The following is an 18,341-nucleotide window of genomic DNA, read 5'->3' on the forward strand; positions in this document are numbered from 1 at the left end:
GTCATCGTGCTTGAAGATCTAGGGCGAAATCTCGCGCGACCCCAGATAATGTCATCATGCCGGTCAGACTGCTCACAGATTTCGTGTGAGATATTCAAGCAAGATGGCGGCGCCTGGCCCATTGAGAGCAAATGGATCAGGTAAGTATGATTTTTTTTTAGTTTTTTACACTTTTTCTGGTTAAATCGATTCGCTACCACGAAGCACCAGGAAATTCGGCTTTGCGGCGAATCTAATTTATCCTGAAATTCAGATGAAGTCAACTTCGTGGACTTCTATTCGCTCAACACTACCTGTAATGCCAGGACTGACTGTACTCCTGAGACTGGGAGCAATTCCATGACACAGCCAGCAAGTTCTACTTTATAACTTTACTTTTCCCTTCGAGCTCCAAGGCTCATTTGAGAAAGTTACTTCATTACCATCAGTACGACACTATGCCTACTTTCCAGATATATAGTTATAGGTAAATTTGGGGCATGTTATCCCTACCCTGGGAACGCCCCACGGGTTAGGCTTACATAAGTCCTACCCATTTTGGCTCAGGACAGCCTGAATTTGAAATTAGAGACAGTTCCTGCTAATTCGGGACTGTTGGCATCTATGCACTATGGTGGCCTTTTGGGGGTTCCTATATTTGATAATAGGTAAATTGAACAATTTAAATGTCTCCCACATTCCAATTAAATCGTATTATTATGGAACTGCCATAGGATCAGACAAGCCCACCAAAGTACCAAAAAGTTTCAAAAGGGTTTCTCGAGACCCCCAAAAATGCAGGTAGAGGAAGCGGGTGTCCTGTTTGATCCTCCACTGTTACAGCTCTGCTGCTCCATGCAGGTCTCTGTTTCTGGAACTGTAGTCCCTGACTACCCCGTTGGATCGCTGCAGCCTGTGACTGGCCTCAGCGGTCAGGTAGGTGGACAGGGACGTCATTGATGGAGCGCCGGTCTCTCGGCAGCTGTGATGACTACCCCACGTGACCACTGAGGTCAGTGATTTGCTGCAGCACCGGCACTGGATCGGACAGGTTAGTAAGGCTTTATGAACACTCCTCCGCTATTATTCAGACACTAGTAGTGACATAGACAGGTCTCTATACCACAAAACCTGCGTCAGCAAATCTCATCTGGAAGCGGGACGTGCCGCATATGCCCTTTACCTCTTCCTTCCTCTTCTGTCATCTGTCAGGTCGTCATAAGGCAATGCTCTCATGACTTGTCACTTGTAATGGCCACACGCTGGTTGTTATACAGGTCCTTCTAAAAAAAATTAGCATATTGTGATAAAGTTCATTATTTTCTGTAATGTACTGATAAACATTAGACTTTCATATATTTTAGATTCATTACACACCAACTGAAGTAGTTCAAGCCTTTTATTGTTTTAATATTGATGATTTTGGCATACAGCTCATGAAAACCCAAATTTCCTATCTCAAAAAATTAGCATATTTCATCCGACCAATAAAAGAAAAGTGTTTTTAATACAAAAAAAGTCAACCTTCAAATAATTATGTTCAGTTCTGCACTCAATACTTGGTCGGGAATCCTTTTGCAGAAATGACTGCTTCAATGCGGCGTGGCATGGAGGCAATCAGCCTGTGGCACTGCTGAGGTGTTATGGAGGCCCAGGATGCTGCAATGCGGCGTGGCATGGAGGCAATCAGCCTGTGGCACTGCTGAGGTGTTATGGAGGCCCAGGATGCTTCGATAGCGGCCTTAGGCTCATCCAGAGTGTTGGGTCTTGCGTCTCTCAACTTTCTCTTCCCAATATCCCACAGATTCTCTATGGGGTTCAGGTCAGGAGAGTTGGCAGGCCAATTGAGCCCAGTAATACCATGGTCAGTAAACCATTTACCAGTGGTTTTGGCACTGTGAGCAGGTGCCAGGTCGTGCTGAAAAATGACATCTTCATCTCCATAAAGCTTTTCAGCAGATGGAAGCATGAAGTGCTCCAAAATCTCCTGATAGCTAGCTGCATTGACCCTGCCCTTGATAAAACACAGTGGACCAACACCAGCAGCTGACATGGCACCCCAGACCATCACTGACTGTGGGTACTTGACACTGGACTTCAGGCATTTTGGCATTTCCCTCTCCCCAGTCTTCCTCCAGACTCTGGCACCTTGATTTCCGAATGACATGCTAAATTTGCTTTCATCCGAAAAAAGTACTTTGGACCACTGAGCAACAGTCCAGTGCTGCTTCTCTGTAGCCCAGGTCAGGCGCTTCTGCCGCTGTTTCTGGTTCAAAAGTGGCTTGACCTGGGGAATGCGGCACCTGTAGCCCATTTCCTGCACACGCCTGTACACGGTGGCTCTGGATGTTTCTACTCCAGACTCAGTCCACTGCTTCCGCAGGTCCCCCAAGGTCTGGAATCGGTCCTTCTCCACAATCTTCCTCAGGGTCCGGTCACCTCTTCTCGTTGTGCAGCGTTTTCTGCCACACTTTTTCCTTCCCATAGACTTCCCACTGAGGTGCCTTGATACAGCACTCTGGGAACAGCCTATTCCTTCAGAAATTTATTTCTGTGTCTTACTCTCCTGCTTGAAGGTGTCAATGATGGCCTTCTGGACAGCAGTCAGGTCGGCAGTCTTACCCATGATTGCGGTTTTGAGTAATGAACCAGGCTGGGAGTTTTTAAAAGCCTCAGGAATCTTTTGCAGGTGTTTAGAGTTAATTAGTTGATTCAGATGATTAGGTTAATAGCTTGTTTAGAGAACCTTTTCATGATATGCTAATTTTTTTAGATAGGAATTTTGGGTTTTCATGAGCTGTATGCCAAAATCATCAATATTAAAACAATAAAAGGCTTGAACTACTTCAGTTGGTGTGTAATGAATCTAAAATATATGAAAGTCTAATGTTTATCAGTACATTACAGAAAATAATGAACTTTATCACAATATGCTAATTTTTTTAGAAGGACCTGTATATTAGGCACATAGGGCAAAGTACAATACGTCCCAGGTGCTGTTTGGTAAATGGGAAGAACATCTACGATGTCATAGACTAAGGCCACTTTCAGGGGGATCATTTACTTACATCGCTATGCTAGTTTTTGGGGTAAAAAAGTCTTAAAAGGGTTGTCCGGGTTCAGAGCTGAATCCGGACATACCTCCATTTCCCCCCCGGCAGCCCCCCTGACATGAGCATCGGAGCAGTTCATGCTCCGATGCTCTCCTTTGCCCTGCGCTAAATTGCGCAGGGCAAAGGCATTTTCAGGAGTTCCGGTGACGAACCAGGCTCTCCATGGGGCTGCCAGGAAGCCAGGTGACGTCACCGGCACTGATGGGCGGGCTTTAGCGTTGCCCTAGCCAGTAAAAAAGCTTCCGCCTGGCAGTGTGTTATTGTAAACAAAAGAGCCCGTGCCCTGCGCGATCTAGGGCAGGGCAAGGGAGCGCATTGGAGCATGAGATGTTCCGATGCTAGCATCAGGGGGGCTGCCTGGGTAAAAATATGGGTATGTCCGGGTTCAGCTCTGAACCCAGACGACCCCTTTAAAGCCTCATTTTGCCTCTTTTTAAACACGTGAGAAAATATTTTGTCGCGGGGCATTTTTGCGCCGTGCTCACCACCTGGCCCAGGCAGCTCAGGCCCGTTTACTTGAAAGAGACTAGGCTGAGCCCAGACCAGGGATCCGTAACCATTGGCACTCCAGCTGTTGTGAAACTACAACTCCCAGCATGCAAACTTACACGGCTGTTCTTGTAACTCCCACAAAGGAGGATTCAGAGAGTTGAAGTTTCAGAAGAGCTGGAGTGCCGGAGGTTGCTGATCCCTGGCCTAGACCATGGGCCCAATGAATGTGACATCACTGATTTAGGGCTTGTTCACACGACTGTGCCGTGTTTTGCGGTCCGCAAATTGCAGATCCGCAAAACACAGATGCCGCCTTTGTGCCTTACGCAATTTGCAGAATGGAACAGACGGCCCTTTATAGAAATGCCTATTCTTGTCCACAAAACGGACAAGAATAGGACATGACTTATAATTTTTGCGGGGCCACGAAACGGAGCAATGGATGCGGACGGAGTGCTATCCGTATCTTTTGCGGTCCCATTGAAGTGAATGGGTCCGCCCCGAACCACAAAAAATGCGGCTTGGATGTGGAACCAAACCACGGTCGTGTGAATGAGCCTTAGGAAGAGGCCTAGCCTCTCACTGGTGCACGACAGCCTCTTCACACTTCTGGGATGCTGGGAGTTGGACCCCCACCGATCAGATATGGATGAATAATCCTGAGGCTAGGCCGTCAATATGAGACTCCTGGAAAGCCCCTTCAAATTTATTGGACTCCAGACTGATACATTGTCCCTGCCCTGATACATTGTAGCAAACAGAACAGGAGACAGACATGCTGATGACGTATTGGCAACATGCAACCAATCTACAGCACATGGAAAATCGTCACCCTATTAATTTTACAGGTCGCCCTTACCTTCCACAGATATGCAGAGACATGTTGACTCGTTGCCTGGTGGTGGTCTCTTTAGGGCCGGCGATGGTGATACTACTTATAACATCTGGAAACCAAAAAATTAATAACTTGTAAACTTTCCTTATTCTATGTCCTGATCCTATGATGTTCCAATAATCCAGAATACCTGATAATGTGGCTTTAGTGGCAGTAGTGTTAGTAGAGGCCCATAGTAATACAAACCGGATTCCCAAAAAGTTGGGACACTATACAAATTGTGAATAAAAACTGAATGCAATGATGTGGAGGTGCCAACTTCTAAGATTTTATTCAGAATAGAACATAAATCACGGAACAAAAGTTTAAACTGAGAAAATGTACAATTTTAAGGGAAAAATATGTTGAATCAGAATTTCATGGTGTCAACAAATCCCCAAAAAGTTGGGACAAGGCCATTTTCACCACTGTGTGGCATCTCCCCTTCTTCTTACAACACTCAACAGACGTCTGGGGACCGAGGAGACCAGTTTCTCAAGTTTAGAAATAGGAATGCTCTCCCATTCTTGTCTAATACAGGCCTCTAACTGTTCAATCGTCTTGGGCCTTCTTTGTTGCACCTTCCTCTTTATGATACGCCAAATGTTCTCTATAGGTGAAAGATCTGGACTGCAGACTGGCCATTTCAGTGCCCAGATCCTTCTCCTACGCAGCCATGATGTTGTGATTGATGCAGAATGTGGTCTGGCATTATCTTGTTGAAAAATGCAGGGTCTTCCCTGAAAGAGATGACGTCTGGATGGGAGCATATGTTGTTCTAGAACCTGAATATATGTTTCTGCATTAATGGTGCCGTTCCAGACATGCAAGCTGCCCATGCCACACGCGCTCATCCAACCCCATACCATCAGAGATGCAGGCTTCTGAACTGAGCGTTGATAACAACTTGGGTTGTCCTTGTCCTCTTTGGTCCGGATGACATGGCGTCCCAGATTTCCAAAAAGAACTTCGAATCGTGACTCGTCTGACCACAGAACAGTCTTCCATTTTGCCACACTCCATTTTAAATGATCCCTGGCCCAGTGAAAACGCCTGAGCTTGTGGATCTTGCTTAGAAATGGCTTCTTCTTTGCACTGTAGAGTTTCAGCTGGCAACGGCGGATGGCACGGTGGATTGTGTTCACTGACAATGGTTTCTGGAAGTATTCCTGAGCCCATTCTGTGATTTCCTTTACAGTAGCATTCCTGTTTGTGGTGCAGTGTCATTTAAGGGCCCGGAGATCACAGGCATCCAGTATGGTTTTACGGCCTTGACCCTTACGCATAGAGATTGTTCCAGATTCTCTGAATCTTCGGATGATGTTATGCACAGTTGATGATGATAGATGCAATTTTTCGCTGGGTAACACCTTTCTGATATTGCTCCACTATCTTTCTGCGCAACATTGTGGGAATTGGTGATCCTCTACCCATCTTGGCTTCTGAGAGACACTGCCACTCTGAGAAGCTCTTTTTATACCCAATCATGTTGCCAATTGACCTAATTAGTGTTAATTGGTCTTCCAGCTCTTCGTTATGCTCAAATTTACTTTTTCCAGCCTCTTATTGCTACTTGTCCCAACTTTTTGGGGATTTGTTGACACCGTGAAAATTTGAATCAACGTATTTTTCCTTTAAAATGATACATTTACTCGGATTAAACGTTTGATCTGTCATCTACGTTCTATTACAAATAAAATATTGACATTTGCCATCTCCACATCATTGCATTCAGTTTTTATTCACAATTTGTTTAGTGTCCCAACTTTTTGGGAATCCGGTTTGTAATAAGGCGGGCGAGAGTTCCGTGCGGGTGCAAAGCGTGAGGTGAACGCATTGCACCCGCACTGAATCTGGACCCATTCATTTCTATGGGGCTGTGCACATGAGCAGTGATTTTCACGCAACACTTGTGCGTTGCGTGAAAATCACAGCATGCTCTATTTTGTGCGTTTTTCACGCAACGCAGGCCCCATAAAAGCGAATGGGGCTGCTTGAAAATCGCAAGCATCCGCAAGCAAGTGCGGATGCGGTGCGATTTTCACGCACGGTTCCTAGGATGGGGACCCGATCATTATTATAAGGGAAAATAATAGCATTCTTAATACAGAATTAGTACAATAGGGCTGGAGGGGTTAAAAAAATAAAAATAAAATTTAACTCACCTTAATCCACTTGTTCACGCAGCCCGGCATCTCTTCTGTCTTCATCTTTGCTGTGCACAGGAAAAGGACCTGTGGTGACATCACTGCACTCATCACATGGTCCGTGGTGATGGATCATGTGATGGACCATGTGATGAGCGCAGTGACGTCATCAAAGGTCTTATTTCTACTGCACAGCAAAGATGAAGACAGAAGAGAAGCCGGGCTGCATGAACAAGTGGATTAGGGTAAGTTAAATTATTTTTTATTATTTTTTAACCCCTCCAGCCCTATTGTACTAAGCATTCTGTATTAAGAATGCTATTATTTTCCCTTATAACCATGTTATAAGGGAAAATAATAAAATCTACACAACACCTAACCCAAACCCGAACTTCTGTGAAGAAGTCCGGGTTTGGGTCTGGGTACCAAACCGATTTTTCTCATGCGCGTGCAAAATGCATTACTATGTTTTGCACTCGCGCGGAAAAATCGCGCATTTTCCCGCAATGCACCAGCATCTTATCCGGGCCAAAAACATGACACCCGTGTGAAAGAGGCCTAACTGTAGAGCAGTAATGGTGAGTGTAAGAGAATCTTCCTGTTCGCTGCTGCTTTGCCATAGAGAGCAGCAGCAGGAAGAGAGCCGGGCGTCTCCTCATACAGCTGTACAGTGGGGGATGCCGGGTGCAAGGACTGCCATATACAGTATGTGCCTAATTTATGATAAGGCACACGCATACTACGGTAGTGCAGGGGGGGACAACTAAGACTGGTGTAAAAAGTTATCTTAGTAAATGTCCCCCAATGAATTAAATGATTAGGAACGAATTTAATCCACAAGTAAGAAGAAGATTGTCTGGTAAGTAGGCCAAATGAGCCTCAGGAAGAAAAAACCTCGACACCCACTTTACATTTCTCAGTGGAAAGGAATAGGACTTTAAAAAGGACCTGTCCCCTCTCCTGACATGCCTGGTTTGGTAACTAATTGCATTTCCGATGTAATAACATTTCTGGAGCATCTCTTCTTATGACTCTATGCTTCACCATTCCTTTATTATTCCTGCGAGAAGTCATGAATGAAATACTAGCAACTTGTAATGAAGGTCCTGCTGGATGTTACCAGTTGGGGGCGTGTCCCTGCAGTCTGACACTATCCAATCAGTGGTGCCACCAAGAAAAAGATGTAGTTTGGCAACAAAGGAATATAAAAGGGAAAAGAGCAATACGGCATTTTGCACATTTACCTTGTAGTGTCAGGAGAGCTGTGAAGTTTCCAGATTTTTTATCAGAATGTCTTTGGTATTTGGCATCATGGAGATGAGCAGTGACGTGAAGGGACACTTTATAGTCTCCTGGTGACGGGTAGTTGTGATGAACAAAAGGATCTGATGACAAAACTGAAGTCCTGAAAATAAAATACACAAATGCTATATATATATATATACCAAGATGAAAAGTAATAGTAGCACACACTAAATGCCAGGTGCTAAATCCTTGCTATGGATATATGGATTCCGGATCAAAAATCCCCAAACAATGATGAAGGTAACGACACCTAATGTACATAAGTGCCATGCACAATCACATACAACCACATACAACCACAGCGATTAAATGTGCACAGCATAGATAGTAAAATATTGTCTTTATTAGTACAAATCAAAATCTTTACATAAATGAACAGCGGATAAAATACACAGGAACAAACAGGACCATAGAACTGGATCACAAGTAAATGTAAACTACAGTCCAAGCTGTATACTGATGCTGGAACAGATATCTAGTAATACCAATATAAAACCCTGAGCTAGGATACAATATACCAGCAAGTAAATATATTTATGTAAAGGGAATAGTGCCGAAACAATTAATAGACAATAAAGGAGAGTAGGTAATAATAAATAATACAGACCAGTATGGTTCCCAAAAATCCTGACGCACGTTTCGCATGTATCTTCCTCAGGGGATGTGTAAACTCTGAGCTAACAGGGCTTTTTGTATTCCTGCCAACAAGACATAATTAAAAACATATGGGGTGTGTTTGATGGTGAGTGGCAACACACAAGGATGTGTCCGGAGTGCGTTCCACGCTTGAACGCACGGCATTACATCCTGTTTAGGCTTGGGACCGCCCACAAATCGGAATAGTGCCGATAATAAAACAAGTGTGGAACATATAAATATAATATATATAAAGTACCAGGTGGGGGAGCGATATGGAGGGAGGAGAAATTGATATAGAGGAGGAAAAAACACATATATGGATCCGATGGATCTAGAAGACAGGGGCCAGCCCCGGCAGACTGGATATCCGGCGCGCGCTCCATGCTGGAACACAACAATAATTCACGTGACCATGTGGAACACAAGCCGGAAAACCAGGCAGCCGGGGAAAGCCGGTGCCTCTGCGATCCATTGGTCTATAACCTCAGGGCATGAAGTAGATAATAAAGATAATGCTTAGTGAGATTAGTGAGTGTCTGAATGAGTGAATAACATGGTAATTAAAAACATGATAAATACATATAATATTAATGCAATATAGACACTAATATTTCATCTGTGGGGATTCGCTCTGGTAGACAGAACAAGCGGACGCAGAATAGAGGCAAAGACCAGTTTGTAATTAAAAAACTTTAGTGTTTTATTCACATTTAAGGCAACAAAAGAGTACGACAGTCCATTTGCATTTTGGTGTTCGTTCACACCTAGACAGTTCATACAACAAAAATAGTCACCTTTTATCCTGGGTGTTAAGCCACACCCGGTCGGCATAGCACAGGACAGAGCAGTCCTCCCCGATTCAGGCCTCCAGCCTGGCACAAGGCTCAGATCCCACAGAGATTGCCTGAGCTCCAATGTGAGAGAGAGAGACCATCACCACCACCTGACACTGCTGGCTGTTTTTTATAGGCCTCTCAAAACCCGGCCTGGAACGTGAGGAGTAGTCACCCACCCAGCACTTTGACTACTCCCAGTAAGAGCAGTCCCAGATCAGCTATTACAGCTATACTCAATAGCAAGGTGTTAAAAAGCAAGTACGGCGCTTTAACTCCTGTGATGTCATCACCACATAAAGAAGTTCACAAGGACAGCTTGCAACATAAATCCCCCCAACCGTATTGCATGAAATAGTATGTGTGATTTGATATGTTTTACAGTCCATTGCGTTTTTAAAAAATGTGGTGGTTAGAATGTTGGAACAGGATACACAATTCCCAAAAGGGGGACAACCCCATTTTGGGCCCCTAGAACCAAATAGTTTATTGGGATTTGTACCTTGATGATGGCTATGAACCAACATATCCCGTAAGTTCATAGACGGATGAGAAGGTATGTTGGTTCATAGCCACCATCAAGGTAACATGTCCTGGGCATATATGCAGCCATGGAGGAAGAAGACGTCACCCGACTTAATACCATTCCCCGTCACTTCAAGACTCATCATGCATGCGATGGCTCCCTCTTAGGGATTGATAGAAAACTTTTTGGGAGTAGGGGAGCAAATTGGAAGCGCCTACTAGCCCAACGTGAAGTGAAATGGATTTTTGAATTAAATACAGTTACCCCCCCATGGTCTTAATGAGGGCTTGAGTTTTCCCCTTTTTTATAACCACTTTATTTTGCCTTAATAACTAGGATGCCAAGTTGGGCTTAATTGTGGTTTAAGCTAGTGTTATCTATGTTGTCTTCTTGACTAGCAATATCCTTGGCTTTCAGGTCTCTTCAGCTTTAGGGGTGTATTGATGCTGGGGTGCACAATGTGCACCCCTCTTTGCGCTCTTATATCATGTAGGTTTTATCTGTCTTGTCTCAATTTTAATTGTGCACTTATTTTATTTTTTTATCATAATTTTTTCAGGTGTACTGGTCGTCTACATTTCATAACAACATTTTCGCCTTTGTGTATGGAAGTGATTGGAATAATTGACATCATCATGGGATATACATCGGGGGAGTGACGTGGTTGTTATATTCATAACCTTAGGCTTATCCTATATAACAACCATATTATTGAATTTACAATTTAATATATATTTTTCTCTTCTCTTTCATGTTTAGTAAATTCTAAACATAGGTTTTCACTCATTGTTTTGTGTCACTGCATGTTCACTTTGCACTAGTCACTTTTTACATAATGGCACGTATTTAATTATCTATTACATGTTTGTTTTTTCACCATTTTATCAGAAGTTCATTAATAATTATAATCTTATTTTGATGTGTAGGAAGGCACAAGGGACCGTCGTTGACGGAAGGTATGTGTCACCGAGGTTCCTGGCCTCGGTGGAGTAAGAACCAGTTTTCATGTGTCAGCAGCAGTTGCTTTTTGACACCTTGCTATTTAGTATAGCTGTAATAGCTGATCTGGGACGGCTCTTACTAGGAGTAGTCAAAGTGCTGGGTGGGTGACTACTCCTTACGTCAGGCCGGGTTTTGAGAGGCCTATAAAGAACAGCCAGCAGTGTCAGGTGGTGGTGATGATCTCTCTCTCTGACATTGGAGCTCTGGCAATCTCTGTGGGATCTGAGCCTTGTGCCAGGCTGTAGGCCTGAATCTGGGAGGACTTCTCTGTCCTGTGCTATGCAGACGGGGTGTGGCTTAACACCCTGGAGAAAAGGTGACTGTTTTTGCTGTGTGAACTGTCTAGGTGTGAACGAACACCAAAACTGCAAATGGACTGTCGTACTGTTTTGTTGCCTTAAAGGGAACCTGTCATCGGGATTTTGTGTACAGAGCTGAGGACATGGGTTGTTAGATGGCCGCTAGCACATCCGCAATACCCAGTCCCCATAGCTCTGTTTGCTTTTATTGTGTAAAAAACCCGATTTGATACATATGCAAATTAACCCGAGAGGAGTCCTGTCCCTGACTCATCTCACATACAGGACTTGAGTTACAAACTGGTCTTTGCCTCTATACTGCGTCCGCTTGTCCTGTCTACCAGAGCGAATCCCCACAGATGAAATATTAGTGTCTATATTAGATTAATATTATATGTATTTGTCATGTTTTTTATTACCATGTTATTCACTCATTCAGACACTCACTAATCATGTACTAATTGCATTTATTTTTATTTAATGAGGTATGATATGGCCGCTGTATATTTTGTTACACAGGTGTTTTAATCACGATAAATTTACTTTATGTTTCACTAATACAAAAAAATTTATTTTTAATGCTTTGTTACACCATTTTTTTTTAAATATATTTGGCTTATGCTTTATCTTTATTATCTACTTCATGCCCTGAGATTATGGACTGATGGATCGCGGAGGCACCGGCTTTCCCCGGCTGCCTGGTTTTCCGGCTTGTGTTCCACCTGGTTACGTGACTTATTGTTGCGTTCCAGCATGGAGCGCGCGCCGGATATCCGGTCTGCCGGTGCTGGCCCCTGTCTTCTAGATCCATCAGATCCATATATGTGGTTTTTCCTCTTCTATATCAATTTCTCCTCCCTCCATATCGCTCCCCCACCTGGTACTTTATATATATAATATTTTTATGTTCCACACTTGTTTTATTATCGGCACTATTCCGATTTGTGGGCGGTCCCAAGCCTAAACAGGATGTGACGCCATGCGTTCCATGGACACATACTTGTGTGTTGCCACTCACCATCAAACACACCCCATATGTTTTTAATTATGTCTTGTTGGCAGGAATACAAAAAGCCCTGTTAGCTCAGAGTTTACACATCCCCTGAGGAAGCTACACGGGAAAAGCGCGTCAGGATTTTTGGGAACCATACTGGTCTGTATTATTTATTATTACCTACTCTCCTTTGTTGTCTATTAATTGTTTCGGCACTATGCGCTTTACATATATATATATTTACTTGCTGCTATATACTTATGGTATATTGTATCCTAGCTCAGGGTTTTATATTGGTATTACTAGATATCTGTTCCAGCATCAGTATACAGCTTGGACTGTAGTTAACATTTACTTGTGATCCAGTTCTATGCTCCTGTTTGTTCCTGTGTATTTTATCCGCTGTTCATTTATGTAAAGATTTTGATTTGTACTAATAAAGACAATATTTTACTATCTATGCTGTGCACATTTAATTGGTGTGGTTGTATGTGATTGTGCATGGCACTTATGTATTTTTGAACTGTTCATTAGGATTCATTTTTCCTTCAGGCATTAATTAGTTTTCTTGCAGAGGTTTTTAAATTCCATTATAATAGATTTTTTGGCTCGGGAAGCCTCTTGGAGATCCCAGGCAGAAGCAATTTTTAATCAAAGCGGTATTAATACACAGGATGTGGAACAACAAAAGAACACACGTGAACTGAAGGGGGCCTTCAAAAATCTCCTACATAAACGACTAAGAATATAGTGGCATAAGACTTCCATGGAACAGTATGTACTAAAAAATTTAATCCCTCGAGGATTAAGGGTGCAAATTTTCCCTCTTATGGGTTGGAAGTGGACCAACTGAACACTAAGTGGGAAGATGCATGTAATAATTGTTCAACTACTTTTATGAAATTGCTTATTTCGGCTAATGATGTGATGTTGGTAGAGATTGATAAGGACTTAGTGAGTACGGAGACACAGCTCAAGCAAGCGATCAGCAATACAGATTTTGAAACCTTTAAGAATGAGATGGAGGAAGCCCACAATGCGTGGGGAGAACAGATTAAAGAGCATAAAGCCAATACATTTCTGAGGGTTCTCCAAGATTATGAGCAGAACCGTGTTTACAAATGGAAACAGAATAGATGGGAGCCACGTAGCAGGAGTGTGTCCGTGTCTTCCCATTTTTCTACAGATGCTGAGGAAGCCAATCATGATGCTGGTTCCAAATCCTACTTGACAAGGTATAGTGGGAAACGGAAGGAGGAATCCAAGAACCGTCTCTCTAATAAAATACACCGTACAGGAGAATCTGGTCACTCAAGACCACAGGTAATAAATCTATCGGATGTAGTCTTGACAGAGACACAAATTGAGGTACTGAGCTTAGGTTTGTACTTTATCCCAGTAACTAAATTTGATCTTTTCACAGCAGTAAAAGACCTTAATTTATTTGCACGGAACTTGATGTTTAAAAAATTTTTCATAAGGAGGGCGAGGATATAGCTGCGTTTACTAAAGAAGAACAGGGAGCCATACAAACTTTATGTGACTTATTGGATGAACAAGACCAAGGTCCGGTAAGTAGGTTACCGAAGTCACTATTGCCAAAATCTAAGAATTTTCCATCCACTTCACTCTATCCTAATATAGACATCTATGTCAAATTTGTGACAGAAGACCTGAAGGGTATCTCGGCCAGGATTCAGAATGATAACTTAAACAAACAACAACGGATTGCAGTTAAACAATTGAGCAAAATGAAAAACTTGATTATCAAACCCTCCGATAAAGGAGGTAATGTTGTCACCTGGCCAGTAAATCTATATGAGAGAGAGGCATATCGCCAACTACGTGAATCTAGATGCTATAAAAAGCTAACTTTCAATCCATTAACTGCCTTTCAGGTTGAACTTGGCAAGATACTTCATGTAGCCTATGATAAGGGTATAATCAACCAAAAAGAATAAGGATAGATAGATAAGGGATAGGTAGATAGAAAGATAGATAGAGCGCATAAGGCTTAGATATTATAGCTTAGACTAGGCCATCAATGTAGGATTATTTGGGGTCAAATCTGAGGGACCACCATTGAGGACCAAGGCCACGCTCACTAGAAATCCCTGCTCCCTTCACAGCGGTACTTTACTCTTGGCTTCTCTTATTCTATGTGGCTATTTCTGGCACTGCAGCTCTATTCACGTGAATGGGCCTAAGCAATAGCCCTGCCTAGAGTCCCACAGACCCTTGTTATAAAGCACACGTGGGTCTCTGTACGGAGAAATTGGCCCTCGCCATGAACTCTTATTTTATTATTGCCGATGGATAATCTATGAATAGAGCGATGGATTTTGCATCCATCACGGTGCGCTGTGCAGTTTTTGCGGAATTCTTTGAAACTGAATAGATTTTGTTATTCTAGATCTTTGTGTTGTACTGTTTCATGGTTACTCCTCCTGGAAATGTATGAGTAAATTGACAGCAGGGACCTACCATTCCCCTTGTCAGTAGGACATGTCCTTACACAATATGACACTGCCAACGCGGACTGATCAGTGTCAGTGTATAGGGATGCATCTTATTAAAAAGTGGAGTGTTAGCACCAGAGGAATAGATGAATGGAGAGTTTTTGTGTTTGTCTTGCTCAGTCATTTCCTAATCTCTGAATCCTCCCCTACATACAAGTCATTCTCCAGCACAAGCACTTCTATGTGGATTATTGATTAGACGTGTTACTAAGGTACTGACAGAGGGCGCAGCTGGCCGCATGAAGCCGAGTCAGGCCGCGCACACCCGCAGCAGTTTTTTCTGTAAAATCGTACGATTATTAGCTTCCAAGGTTGGACGTGACTGGGATGCCTACGTTCACCTATGCTGTCTGGCCGTTCCCTAAGGGTTCATGCCCTAGGCCACTTTAGAGCTCTGTATGAAGCTGAAATCGGGCGCAAATACCAGTCTATGGGCCCAGAATGCGCCAATTTCATATGCAGCAGATGGAAAAAAAAATTGGCATGCTTTATTGCATGCTGTAAGGTGTATCTTGGGGCTGTATGGCGGCACCCTACTGCACAGAATCGTGTGTAAATGAGGCCTTACTTACAAGCACAGGTAAAACGACCACTGTTCTCTGTACTGACAAACCTGCCATCGAAGGTCCATCTGTAGGTGAACGCAGCCGACTTAAAGAAGTCACTTGGGTCGTGAATGAGGAAAGATAATGTCACATTGCTGTTCGTAGCCAAGAAGAAGCCGTCTCTCCAGTGTGTGCCGTTTCTGTTCGCCTGTGACACCGCGAGATGCCCCACAATTCCTCCTGCGGAGTAAATCATTATGTCAGTCTATGATGATAAGTTCTATCTTCTGTAAATCAGTACAACAAAAAGCTCTACAGCATTGTAATTAGGGCTGCAGTAAACGATTATTTTAGAAATCGAGAATTCTATTGATTATTTTTTACGATTAATCGAGTAATCTAATAAGAAAAAGTGAATTAATAGACTGTTTTCATCAGACCCCCTACCATCAGTCCCCAACACCCTTTATTTTCCCCTGTGCGATCAGCTCCACTATCCCCCAGTGCCATCAGCTCCGCTCCCCCAATGACATCAGCTCTCCCCCACCCCAGTGCCATCCGGTCTCCCCCACCCCAGTGTGGCAGACGCAGCACTATGAAGTGCCTTTTGCGCTGTGGCATTAGAAGAATTCTGATATTTCTGACTTTTTAGTCTAACCAGACTGTCTATGTAATTCCTCTAGCGCCGTTCTATGGAAACAGTAACTTCTTTAGTAACTTCAACTTTTCTTCATATATAACACTGCTGCTTCTGCAGCAGATAGTCCATGTACATAACACGTGTTGAAAATATATCACAAAATGGCGGTATGCATAAGATGGTGGTTCAACTGTTCAATCTTGTCATTCAACATAAAATGGTGGATATATTTCTCTCTTCAGTATCTGTACTCTCACTTTAAGTTATTTAAGCACTTTATGATCTCTCTGAGAGTTATATCTGAGGTCTAACTAATAGTTCTACTTGCTGAATTTGGTCACAATTTGCAGTATGCAGTAATTATTTGCAGATTGGTTGAGTATGAGCTGGTATGGTTGTATGCAATTTGGATTGCAATATAGAATTTGAATTGTGAACTTTGTTGTTTGCAATTGGTGGAACTGTAAGTAAGCACACATATAACTGTTTCAGTATACAGTTCTAATCACTATATTAACAGTAGGAACATTATATAACTGTTTTAAATACCTATTTTGGCCTATCTGCTTCCATAAAACACAGCTCTTAGTGGAGTGAATGTCTGTTAAGCTTCTCTCCTTTTGTGTAATGATTCTAGCAGCTCCTGCTAGGGGGATTTCCCACACAGATTGGGTGTGAGGCTGGATGTGATTGGTCAAAACTCCTGCTGTGTGTGAGGCTGGCTGTGATTGGTCAAGACTCCTGCTCAGCAACAACAGTTTAACTCTATGCTTTCTGTTGTTTCTGCTGTGTCATTGAGCTTACCTTACATTATATAATGAATCTTAAAGGCATATTATCTTTTCTGCTTCTGTGGGCACAAAATATAACTATTACATGACATCCAAACGAAGTCACTGTAAATAACTCTGCTTTTGTCTTTAACCCTTTCATGAGCAAGGGTCATTGATGCCCCAGTGTCCAGGTCAAAATTTACAAATCAGACATGCGTCACTTTATGTGGTAATAGCTTTGGAACACTTTTATTTATCCAAGCAATTCTGAGATTGTTTTCTCGTGACACATTGTACTTCATGATAGTCATATATTTGAGTCAATATATTTTACCTTTATTTATGAAAAAAATTCACAATTTTCTAAATTTCTATTTCTCTGCTTCTAAAACAGAAAGTCATATCTAATAAAATATTTATTACTTAACATTTACCATATGTCTACTTTATGTTGGCATCATTTTGGAAATGTCATTTTATTTTTTTAGGACTTTAGAAGGCTTAGAAGTTTAGAAGCAATTTTTAAGGAAATTTCCAAATCCCAGTTCAGGTCTGAAGTCACTTTGTGAGGCTTACATAGTGGAAACCACCCATAAATGACCCCATTGTAGAAACTACACCCCTCAAGTTACTCAAAACTGATTTTACAAACTTTGTTAACCCTTTAGGTGTTCCACAAGAATTAAAGGAAAATGGAGATGAAATTTCACACTTTGGGCAGATTTTCCATTTTATTACATTTTTTTTCTTTAACACATTGAGGCTTAACAGCCAAACAAAACTCAACATTTATTACCCAGATTCTGCGGTTTACAGAAACACCCCACATGTGGTCGTAAACTGATATAAGGGCGCACGGCAGGGCGCAGAAGGAAAGGAATGCCATATGGTTTTTGGAAGGCAGATTTTGCTAAACTGGTTTTAAATGTCATCTCCCATTTAAAGCCCCCCTGATGCACTCATACAGTAGAAACTCCCAAAAAGTGACCCTATTTTGGAAACTAGGGGATGAGGTGCCAGTTTTATTGGTACTATTTTGGGGTACATATGAATTTTTAATTGCTCTATATTAAGTTTTTTGTGAGGCAAGGTAACTGAAAAATGGCTGTTTTGGCAGTTTTTTTTTTTTTTTACAAGATTCATCTGACAGGGTAGATCATGTGCTATTTTTATAGAGCAGGTTGTTACGAACGCAATGATATCAAATATGTCTACTTTCTTTGTTTGTTTGTTTCAGTTTTACATAATAAAGCAATTTTGAAAAAGAAATTATGTTTTTGTGTGTCCATTTTCTGAACGCCATATGTTTTTTTATTTTTCTGCCGATCGTCTTGTGCAGGGGCTCGTTTTTTGCAGAAAGAGTTGAGGTTTTTATTGGTACCATTTTTGGGTACATAGAATTTTTTGATCATTCATTATTACACTTTATGGGGCAAGGTGACCAAAAAATTGGCTGTTTTGAAACAGTTTTTATTTATTTATTTTTACAGCGTTTATCTGAGGAGTTAGGTCATGTGACAGTTTTATAGAGCAGATCGTTACGGATGTGGCAATACCTAATATGTATACTTTTTCTTATTTATTTAAGTTTTACACAATAATAGCATTTCTGAAACCAGAAAAAAATTATGTTTTAGTGTCTCCATAGTCTGAGAGCCATA

General features: G+C 42.1%; 1 protein-coding gene across 1 annotated transcript in view; it reads right to left on the bottom strand.

Annotated features, from left to right (window-relative positions):
- The window catches only part of TMEM130 (transmembrane protein 130), a 59,508-nt gene that overhangs the window by 21,142 nt on the left and 20,025 nt on the right, over window positions 1-18,341 (bottom strand). The window contains exons 3-5 of the mRNA XM_044277607.1: window positions 15,336-15,507; window positions 7,850-8,010; window positions 4,444-4,528 (exon numbers count right to left, since the gene is read on the bottom strand). Coding sequence (XP_044133542.1) covers window positions 4,444-4,528; window positions 7,850-8,010; window positions 15,336-15,507 — 418 coding nt within the window. The remainder of the gene's footprint in view (window positions 1-4,443; window positions 4,529-7,849; window positions 8,011-15,335; window positions 15,508-18,341) is intronic.

This window comes from Bufo gargarizans, chromosome 2 (assembly GCF_014858855.1).
Source record: "Bufo gargarizans isolate SCDJY-AF-19 chromosome 2, ASM1485885v1, whole genome shotgun sequence".
Lineage (NCBI taxonomy): Eukaryota > Metazoa > Chordata > Amphibia > Anura > Bufonidae > Bufo > Bufo gargarizans.